Below are 11,488 nucleotides of genomic sequence, written 5' to 3'. Positions count from 1 at the left end.
ATATATATATATATATATATATATCCAGAATATAAATATTATTTCGACATCAACTTTGGAGGCTACAAGAGCTCCCATAAACATTAAGCGAGGTTGTTTTGATCATCAAGCAGATAATTGAAGTGGTTGTGGAAAAAGCAAGCAGATGTCTCTATAGTAAACTTCGTTATATCTTTTTTCACTGATGTATAGTGTTCCATTGTGTTGTAACATGTTATTTGTGCTCATGGGAGTTGAGTGATTTGTTTTTACTTTGGACATATGGTTTGTATATTCCTCTTTTCTGTTTCTTTGTCTCTGCCCACTGATTTGATTAGCTACCAAGTTCATGGCTTATGCTATTATGCTTGCTTTTAACGATTTGTACAATAGCTACTATGTGCAAAAGAAACCCCAGGAAAACAAGAACAAGGCCGGGCTGGGTGTGAGACGTATGGAGACATCAAGAGTACAGTGTGAGCTAAGTTCTGTGCTCTTCTCTCTTGAGTATGTTTGGCATCCTGGTGGAGGTGGTAGTCTCAGAAGCTCACCCAGAGCCTCTCAAAAAGGTCAAGTCATTTGCCAAATGCCATGTTAGTCATGACACACTGTCTTTAGGTGTGACTGTTTCCGGAGGTGCCAGAAGTGGTCCTGTCTGACATTGCATCTTGGGATTTCACAATCTTGACTTGCATTATTTGTCGACTGCAACTCTCGAAGCAGATTTGTCCAGGTTGAGGGGTGTGTCTACATGGTATTGAAACAGATGAACCATTTGGTTCTCCCAACTGTCTTGCTTAGTGAATGTCAGCTGTTGTATTTGAAATGGTATTTAGAGATGTTTATTTATCCACAGAGGTGGTGACATAGGCCAGAGCTGGAGTGAAGGAAGGAAAGAAGGAAGGAAGGAAGGAAGGAAGGAAGGAAGGAAGGAAGAACAGAATGCAGTATTCCTAATAGAAACTGCATCACTGAAAGCTTAAAAGTGATTTAAAATTAATTTTATAAAGAAGTTGCCAAAGGTCACATGTCAATGGTCAGGGGGTCTCTGTGCATTTTGGATTGAAAGAAAAATCTAGAAACTGGTAAAAGGGTTGGAGCTAATAACAACTATTTGTTATTTAAGTTTCCTTAGTGTCCTTGCTTGTGAACACAGTACCTTGGGTTGTTACTCAAAGACTCAGAAATGCAACCAGTAAGCAAGCTGTCCTCTCTTGGAGCCTGGCTCCTAAATGAAGTGTAAAAGCAGACAGTATAGACACTGACAAGCGGGCTCATTTCTGCACAGCTAATGTTTCAGTGGCACAGAAATCATGCTCATTGAAACATATAATTTTGGTTTTGAAAGGGTCTCTTTAACATTCTCCTCCTCTTTATTCACCTCAGGCCTTTTGACACTGGGCTTCTGCAGTGAAAAGTGGCTCTTTAAAGAGAGAAGAAGGCCACAGTCAGAGCCTGCCTGTCACTTGGATAAAACATAGTGAAATGATAGGGCTTTGAGCTTCGTTTTCAAGGTACAAGTCAAAAAGAGAATAACACGAAAAGGGGACTTAACCCAGAAGACGGAGTAGGCAGTCTGTTCTTCCAGTCTGATTTATTTGGCCCATCTGAATGGGGATGGCTAAAGCTCTGCTTAATGATTGTTTGGCCATGTTTCTAAGGACATTGGTGTAGCCTGATCATTATGTTAAAGAATTGGAAACTTCCTGAGAGTTAATAAGGCCATTTCCAGAGCTTTCAATGATGAAAAGTTTGTGTAAATATTCTGCTACATGCCCATCCCCCATTTCTATAATTTGTTTCCCTACTCATCATGAAAGTGTGTAATATGTTCCTCTAAAGCTCCTCTTAGGTTGTAGAAAGGAAAACAAAAACAAAAACAAGAACAAGGCTAGCAGTTTATACTATATTTCCAGTTCATTGAATGGTTCCAGTACTTCCCTTGGGTCTGCGTCTTCAGCAGTATTCTTTTTAACTGTCCCTAAAAAGGACCCATCATCAAAGGAATCAAATTCTTATATATGCTACCCATTTGTGCTTTTTCTCTCATTTACAAACATGTCTGCTGTGACCTTTGAACTTGGCCCAGAGATGTTATCAGCAGTAAACTTGCAAAAGCCTTCCTCACTCCTAAGGGAGTCATTGTGTTCCCATCCCCTGGAAAAAAAAATATAAGAAAGGATGACCATAATAGTGCAGATGAGAGCGATGAAGGTCACTGGTGACGCTATCACATTTTACGTGTGTCCTTTCTGATCCTTGAAAAATAAAAAGACCCTTTGGGAACATCGGAACTTCAGGACCAATTAGTAGAAATGATGCTTCTTGTGTTTGGGCATTAAATACTAGGCAGGATTCTCTTTAGGCGGCTGATGCTGGCAGGGAAAGAGGTACCGACCTAATTACTCTTCCGCAAGAGCAAAAAATGCCTTTTGAAAGCCTCTTTGGCAAATATGTCTCATTAAGGACAAAAACCAAACACAAACCCTCTAAGAAGCAGAAATTAAGATGATAGGTAACTTGTGGCCAGGAGACTTTCTGTGCCACTGTGGGAAATTAAAACAAAGTTTGGGGAGTGCCAGGGGATGACTTGTTTTTGTTGAATGTCTTTCCTGTAGCCTCGATGTTGTTATGGGGCCAACTTTATTTTCTTCATTATTCTGGCTCTGTGTCAGGGAATACTTTGCTCCTGTCTTCCTCTGCGAAGACAGTGGGGTTTCTCCCACCCCGTCTCAGCAGGGTTTCTACCCAAGCAGATCAAGAAATTCTCCATTGGGAATTCTAATCTAATGGAAATTTCATTTTCATAGTGACTGGCCAGAGAATGGCAATGAACAAAAATGGGTTTTAAAAAACTTTTCTTTTTAAGATTAAGTCTATGTTTTTATTTTAACCAACTTATCACTTATCAGGTTTTAGAAAAGATGGTGAATATATGATTAGTTTTATGAAGCTTATAAAGTCTGACTGCTGGTTTACTAACAGTGGGGCTTACACATTATAGGTGTGAGTCTCTCTCTGTCTGTCTCTCTGTCTCTCTCTTTCTCTGTGTACGTGTGTGTCTGTGTATGTGTGTGTGCTGGGACTCCAACCCATGGATTTATGGATACTAGTCAAATGCCCAGCACATTTAATTTTACTAATAGCATTACTCTTGCCTGTATTTTCTCTGTGACCTTCATGCACAAGATAGTCATATGTGACTTCTTAGTGTTCACTGGGATTCCACAGATGCAGAACAATGTAAAGAAGATTGATTGCATTTCTTTTATTTGCTGGTTAGCTGAAATGATTAAGAATAGGTAAATGACATCCGATGTTGCCTACGGCATGTCTCTGGAGAAGGGGCAGGTTTCCTATTTCTGAATATGTATGCTTTAGTGAGTTTGTCCATCACCTAACTATGACTACATTCACTGCAGTTTAAGGTTGCTATTCAGTGTACAACTCTTACTTGAACAAGGATTATATCAACAGGCATTTGATATATCAACAGCAATTCACTCAACAAAGCTTTAAAAATGTATATTTCCCAGACTTACAATATGCTAACTCCTCCACCACCGGTAACATTATGAATTTGTTAGCTTCCTCAAGTTTTAAATTTAGAGTGACAGTGGGTGGGACTTGTCCTACATTTCCCAAGGTGACCTAGAAACTAAAATTTCATTGTTTTGCAAAGAGTTGTGTGACAGAATTATCGGTGGTCTCTAAAAAGTCACACACACTTAAACATTCTATGGGAATTAACTGCAGAGAACAAGAGGTCACCTGTGACCAAAACATCAGATTGGATTGTTCAGATGAATAGTCAAGAATAACACAAGGATCAAAAGGTTTTCTTGGGTGAGAGCCAGGGAGATGCTGGCCTGTTCATCAAGACCACACAGTTGGTTAGAGGGCTCAATGATGGCTCCAAATTGCAGGTGGATTATTTCCCCGGGATGCAGTGCAGAGATTAATTTCCCTCCATGTATGGGTTTATGACCTCACAAGAAGTCTCTGCAACACACTCCTCAGAATATATCCAGACCTTCTTATATCTGGCTGTTGAGGAACACTGCACAACCAGTATTGTTCAAAGCAGTCCTGGAGACATTGTGCTATGCAAAGGGGAATCAGATGCTGATCTGAGAAGTGGATTAAGAGACCCCAAGACTTTAAAGCTCATCACATGCTTCAAATGTATGTCTCTAGGCTGAAGGCATATTTTAGTGCTTCAAAGGCTAGTGGGGTTAACAATGAGAACATCTGGTCATGGGCAAATTATGAGATTTCTCTATCTAATGTTGATTATAAAATGCCCAAAATGATTCATGTAAGTAACTTTCTTCCTGGTTGTTACTGAATCAAAATATAGTATTTAAGTCAAATCTAAGAAAGCAGTTTATGATTTTTAGATAGCTTTGGACAGTGAATAGTACCCATTTCACACCTGACCTGCAGAAAGTTTTGAGAAGAGAAAGAAGGGACTTTGACTCTTTCTCAAAGTTAAAATAGTGACGTTGTGACACTAAAGCACCCGAATGAGACCCATCAGTGCTCGGCACTGCTCTCCTGTGATTCACTTTTAAGTGGCTTCAATTAACAGCAGTTTTATATGTGACTATTTATATGAGAGAAGAAAGTCGATCCAGTTGGAAGAGTTTTGTAATATTAAGGATAGTGTATAAAAATCAATTGTACTGTTGTAAGCTGTCCCTAATGGTATTAGCTTTGATTAAACCATCCTAGAGGGAAATCCAATTGTGTTAATTCAGAATGAAGTAATTGGCTCTTTTCTGTTGCCTGCTTTTTACTATCAATTTACAGATCCAAAGGCCACTAACTTTCAGAATTCTACATTCAACTGTGTATGTAAACCACGAGCTGAGGGGGTGCATGGAGCAACTGAAGTCAACATGCCTCATATTTGGATACTTACTATTCGGAGAGGTTGTTAGTCCCTTATATGATAGCGAAGCCCATGGTTTGTTTGGGTCTTCCGAGATGAAAGTGAGGAGAAAACCCCAAACACACGGAAAGTGAGAAATTGCTTGTCTGACTCTTAGAGGCAGTTTCGAGGTTATAGCCATAGCATGCACAATGTAAGCAGTAGTCACAGGAACCTGCAGAGGTCACACCATGCGGAAGGGAGCATAAATCTCTTCAGAGAACAACTTGCTCATTTTTATTTTTTAACCTTGAACACAGGATTCTCAAGAGGAGTGGTAGTGTATCTTATATGATGGGGTAATGTCTGACCATGGCAGCTCTTATCTACACACAGTCAGATGTTGAGTTCCTGTCTTCATCTCACCCTCCAGAGCCACAAAAGGAAAGCAGCCATGATTGTTGACATTTTCCAGATGGGAAAGGACTGACCAGGGCAAATGGGAGGAATCATGCTTACAAATGATGGATTATAGATTGTCCAGCTCTGCCCAGACACAGAACTCACTTGTATCCTAATCCATTGTTGGAGAGAACTTAGATTGGGTTGGTGAAATGGGACCCTGGGTAATGCTTGCTGTCACATCTGATGAGCTGAGTTTGAATTTCAAGGAGCTACATGGTAGAAGGAGAACTGACTCCAACAAGTTGTCCTCTGACTACTACAGTGTTATCAGACAGTCAGACAGACACACACACACACACACACAAAGAGAGAGATTAAATAAGTAAATGGAATTATTATTTAATAATAAGTAAAAGAAGGAAAAGTGAAAATAAATTAAGCTTGTGTGTGACAACTCGTCTTTCCTGAATCTTTTAGAATTCAGGAGACATTCTATTTTAAAATCAAGATAATTTATCTTAAAGTGAACCATTTACTTTTAACTTTTAAAAAATGAAGTCAATTAATCATTTATTCTATAATGCATTCTAGGCATTGGCAGAAAAGTGAGAATAGAAAAAAAAATATCAGAATCAACTTATTTATGAAAATAGCTAACTCTGGTATCTTCAGAGATGGAAAAAAAAAAGACCTCTAATGAATATTCAGAATTAAAGACTTATTTCTCTTGACCACCCTTTATGTTGCCTGACATGACTAGTTTTTACTCATAAATATACATTACATACACACACACACACACACACACACACACACACACACACACACACCCCTTCCATTATATTTAGAGTAAATTGCAGCAGCCGTGTTTATGTAGTAATTCTTTTTTCTTTCTTTTTCACTATCAGGTTAAACTGGGTGAAGATGCTCCCAATTCCAGTGTGGTGCACGTGTCCAATCCTGAAGCAGGTAACAATTACGCCTCTGAGCAGACCATTGATGGGGCTGAATGCCACCTTCTTGACTTCGCCAGTCCAGAGCGCCCACTGGTGGTCAACTTTGGTTCAGCCACCTGACCACCTTTCACTAGGCAACTGCCAGCCTTCCGCCAGCTGGTGGAAGAGTTCTCCTCGGTGGCTGACTTCCTGTTGGTATACATTGATGAGGCTCACCCTTCAGATGGCTGGGCAGTGCCTGGGGACTCCTCTCTGTCTTTTGAGGTTAAGAAGCACCGGAACCAAGAGGACCGATGCGCAGCAGCCCACCAGCTCCTGGAGCGTTTCTCCTTGCCCTCCCAGTGTCAAGTTGTGGCTGACCGCATGGACAACAATGCCAACGTAGCTTACGGGGTAGCCTTTGAACGTGTGTGCATCGTGCAGAGACGGAAAATTGCTTACTTAGGAGGGAAGGGCCCCTTCAGCTATAACCTACAAGAAGTCCGAAGTTGGCTGGAGAAGAATTTCAACAAGAGATGAATTCCAGATTAGCTGGATAAGAGCGTGATTGTAATAGAGTTTATTATTTTAAAAAAAATATGTAAAAGAAGTTGAGAACTGAACTGAATCTATTATTTCAACTGAATCCCATTGCCTCACCGAGAGACGGGGACATACCTGTCAGAAGATCTTGAACATCTTTAACATCTCAATACTTCCTTTAGTACACAAATGACATCTGGCTAAATAGCAGCCCTGTTACCTCCCTTCTGAGCGAATTGATCCAAACTGGAGTGCAAGAAACCCTGTTGCAGCCTGTGTTCATCATTCTTGCTTGCGGAAAGAAGTGATTCTGTCCTGTGTGTACTCTGGGACCAGAGGACAAAAGTTCCCAGAATACTTATTGTTAAGGGAGCTACTACCTATGACCTGGTTATGTGTATTGTCTCAGCTTTAGTCACCAGAAACAAACCCAACTGGGAAGTCCCCCAAATACGTACTTATGATGTGATCTTGAAGCCATGCCATGCACTTAGGACTGAAGAGTTAGTTCTAGCCACGAAATGTCCTGCGTTAGTCTCTGTAGCCCCGAATTCCCACGTACGACAAGCAAAGACAGAGGAAGCAGAAAGATGAGGAAATCGCATAGTGTTTTACCTGGAAGCTGTAGGTAATGAGTGTTGTTCAACTGCATATCAGCATTGAGGCATGTACACAGCTGGGAAAACAAAGGTGTTAACTAAAAAATAGCACTGGCAGGATGCACATGGAAAGGAGATGGGTAGTGATACTCCTACACTGAAAGGAAAGTGGGCCAGGAAAAAGATAAAGACAGGTGAACATTTTTAATGTGGAGAGAAGAAGTACTTTATGGGACTAATTGTGATCTACCCATTTTAGTGGGTAATACCCATTCAGAGAAAAATCCAGGGGGTCTGATGCTGATGTGTTGTTCCTGCCAAATTCACAATGCTACATCTCCCTCCATTTCTAACTTCTACAGCATAGTTTTCTCTGGGTCCTGAGTGAAGAGTGTAAGTCGCAGGTACCCTAGCCATTCAGTTTCTGCCCTCTCCTCCAGTAGAAGAACTGTAAAGATAAGGGGTTTCTTCAGGTAAACATGAGGGCAATTTACTCTGATAATCTCTACCCATAGTTTTGAGGGCTTACACAAGCTTATTCTTGGTACACAGGAATTTGGTTAAAGGAAATTTCCCTTGACATTTGAATTTGAACTTGGTTCTTTTATCTTCAACTGGGATTAACCCATTAGTTGAAGTTTAATGGCTGTGTGCATAACTATGATTATATCTATGAATACACATCTCCAACACAGCTATACCTACAAGCAATACCTAAAGATCCCAACCTCAAAAAAAACCCACAAAAATCCCAAAACCAAAACACACCAACAGATCAACCAATGCATTGTAATTATTTTTTAAACTCAAAGACGTTAAGATCTCAACATATGGTTATAGTTACATGCCAAATCAAGGGTCTTTATGTCTACTCTATTCAATAATTAAACCATAACATTGAATTATTTTGAAAAAGACAATTGAAATTTAAAAATGTGTTATTAAAATATTTGTCCCAAATGTAGAAAATAGGAAGTGGGTATGTATGAAACAAGAGTATTGTTTTTAAAAATGGAAGCAAGAAATAAGTCAGATTGCTAGCCCATATATAGTTTAGTCATGCAAGCAGCATTGTGGCTAATATTTTTGGCAGCATCTAAGATCTCCAGTGTTTTAAATTTTGTAAAAGACATACCCACAAAGAAACACAGTAAATTTCCAAAATGCAACAGTGTCTAATGAACTTTTGTAAAATCTTAATGAAGATAGTTTACTTCAGATTCCTCAGACATTAAGGCCTTCAATTGAGGCTTATGAGTGATCCCTCATTCATCTTAATCCTCAAAATGGTGTTGAGATTGATGCGGCTCCCTAATGCGGTAAAATGAAAATTTGGCTGCCCCACACCCACACCGTCATCCACAAATGACCCCTTTCTTTGGTTTCCATGTGTGATAGTGAAGCAGAATGTCAGAGAGTGGGTGGGGGGATGAGTTTTGGCTAATGCCATGCTAGCTGTCTGGGGAAAAGGAATAATGGGGAAAAAGTCACCCAGTTGTGCTACATTTTTAAAGAAAGATAAGGTTGTGTGTGTATACCATTTGCCTGTTGGAGGATAGGCCAATGGAGGAAGGAAGACCGAGGAAGCAAATATACAAAGATAGAGGCTAACTGTCAGGGACACAGACATGTTCAGGAGAGCATGGCAGAAACACTGGAAGAAAAAACCCTGAAGGGCCCAGGGAGAAAGTGTTTAGCAGAGCTCAGGAATCTTACACTGTGTAGAGTGGGCTGGTCTCCGGGGTATGATAAACCTGTAATTGTATAACCTATTTATCTCAATGTAAACTTCTATGAATTCCTATGATGTGCCTTTTATAAAATTAACAAGAAGTCATTCATCCAGAGATGAGAAAATCAATGCTCAGCTACTGTGTTCAGAGATGCTATGAGGCTGTCAGTACCCACCTACCTAACATGCCTTTTATGATATATATTCCTTTGAAGAGTTATAGTTGTAATTCTCCCAAGGAAACACAAATATGTATATACATAAATTATCACAAGGCTACGTGTGCATGCGCACACACACACACACACACACATATCTTGGAGTTATTTTTCTTAGAACATAAAGATTTCTCCCATAAGGTATATTTACATGGGGATACCAGTTTATACTTTCAAACTCAATTGGCCTGTCTACTATAAACTGAACTGGCCTGTCTACTATTGAAATACTTTCTTAGAACCTACCATAACACCTGGATTTCTCAAACACCAAGTGTTTGAAAGACATCTTAGACCTATTCAAAAGTCTCTTTAGTTTTTTGGTTAAAGGAAGTAATCTGGACAATGACTTTCTCAAAGGGGTATGAATGAAGTGCCTGCCCAGCAAATGTAGACGTTCTTCATACAAATTCAGTGGAACTCTGTGGAGGCAAACCAGTCACTGATTGTTCTTGCTTTGTGTTGCCAAAATGTCAATCATTTAACACACGTGTTAACTTCATTCATGCTTTAGATCTCTGCTCCTGTGGCATTCACAGATTATATCCCCAGATTTTTGGCAACATCAGCTTCTAAATGGTCTATTAATTTAGTTCAATTCTTTTAGTAATCGATAGACACACATTGATCTTTTTGCCTGAATGTATTTCACTATTTGGGATTTTGAATAAAATTCATAAAGTGTAGTGAGGTCACAGGTAGGGGCTACCTCACACAAACTACTGGAGGGAAGGTGGGGGATAGTATTGATGCTTTTCATAGAATTCTCAGGTGGATACAAGCTGCCCTTGGCCTCTATCCACAGCCAGGGGGATTTGCTGATGTACCAGGCTTCCCATTATGTAAATCGTAAGAGGATCAACCTGGACATTAGTTCCACCTGACCTCTGACTGATGGTTTGGAAAATAAGTTTAATTAGAATCCCTTGGCCACTGCAGAGGGGAAAATTAGGCTGATTTCCGTCTCACTGAAGGATAAAGGAAGACTTAGGCCAGCGCTTCAGCTTGTCAGAACATGTCCAATGCCGTCTGTCTTAGTGAAAATTGAGTCTTTAATTTCTGGGAGCTTTCTTTATGATATAGCTTCAAACCAGAACCCAAGTATATTTAGATACACTCCAACCTTTACCATTGCCTTAAAGGTAGAAGCCAAACCTGCTCTTTATATGGACTTTCAGAATGAACACAAAGGATCACTTACTGTTAGGTGACAGTAGTGTCCTGAGTCCCTTTAGGAAAGGAATGATCTATGGCTGCATGAGCTGGGAAGCTGCTAACTAGGAGGAATTAGTGCCCCTCCCCAGCCCCCCCCCCAGCCCCAAGGGCTGGGCTTACATATTTGGAAAGATCTGAAACGAAACTTCTTATGCTCAGAGGAAGGCTGCCTGCCGAATGTCAGTGAATGACTTTAGAATGAGCAGGCATTGGCTCTATTCTTCATACCCTGTGTTCTAGATAACACCAGAAACAAGGTCTCGGACTTAACAGACTCAGCTCTGTTCCAAGGTGAGTCTGGACCAGCAAAAAGCAAACACATACAGATATCCAAACAAGACTGCTCACGCAAGCCAGGGCTTGCTGCCTGTCTCGGGCAGCAGCACCAGAGCTCTAGGGAGTTCATTTACTATTTACTGAGACTTCGGAGACCTAGCAGATGTTTAATGAAGTCACTATTTTGGCTCAAACTGCCCTCCCCCATCTGTCTTGAGAAAAAAATTCAAACAGGTAAACATAAAAATGAAAGAGGCCCACAGAAAGGGATGGGAAATAAATAAAATTCTCTCAAGACTGCTCTAGACCATGCCATATGGTTTTGATGAGTCAGGAGTCGGGGATGAGAGGACCTATGTGCCTAGTACTTTCTAACCAAAGCAATCAAAGGCCTTGGATAGGGAATGTTGGGCAGTTTTGTTTAGTTTTTGGATCATGTTTTCACCAGACTCACAAGCCCATGTAACCCAGCACCTGAAAGAGGAAACTGAGATGGTCAGAGCTCACTGGTGTGCGAATGATAACTACTGACGAAAGAGCCATCTGCTCAGTCAGTGGTTGGATGTAGTCACATGGGTCTGCCTCTCTCCATCTCTGTCTCCTTAGCAAGGAGAACGTTTGGGTCATGGTGCAAAGAGTGCTGAGTCAGTGCTACTGAGAACACGTGTGTCCATCTCTGCTTCTCAGTAGCAGAAAAAGAGAAAAGCTTTGGG

General features: G+C 40.5%; 1 protein-coding gene across 1 annotated transcript in view; it reads left to right on the top strand.

Moving 5' to 3' along the window:
* Positions 1–9,176, top strand: part of Dio2 (iodothyronine deiodinase 2) — an 11,399-nt gene extending 2,223 nt beyond the window's left edge. Inside the window, exon 2 of the mRNA XM_031357094.1 lies at positions 6,166–9,176. Within this exon, the coding sequence (XP_031212954.1) occupies positions 6,166–6,732 (567 nt within the window). The 3' untranslated portion in view covers positions 6,733–9,176. The remainder of the gene's footprint in view (positions 1–6,165) is intronic.
* The last annotated feature ends 2,312 nt before the right edge of the window (positions 9,177–11,488 follow it).

The sequence above is a fragment of the Mastomys coucha genome, unplaced genomic scaffold (genome assembly GCF_008632895.1).
Source record: "Mastomys coucha isolate ucsf_1 unplaced genomic scaffold, UCSF_Mcou_1 pScaffold6, whole genome shotgun sequence".
Lineage (NCBI taxonomy): Eukaryota > Metazoa > Chordata > Mammalia > Rodentia > Muridae > Mastomys > Mastomys coucha.
Note: the sequence above shows the minus strand (reverse complement) of the source record. Positions and strands in the feature narration are given on the sequence as shown.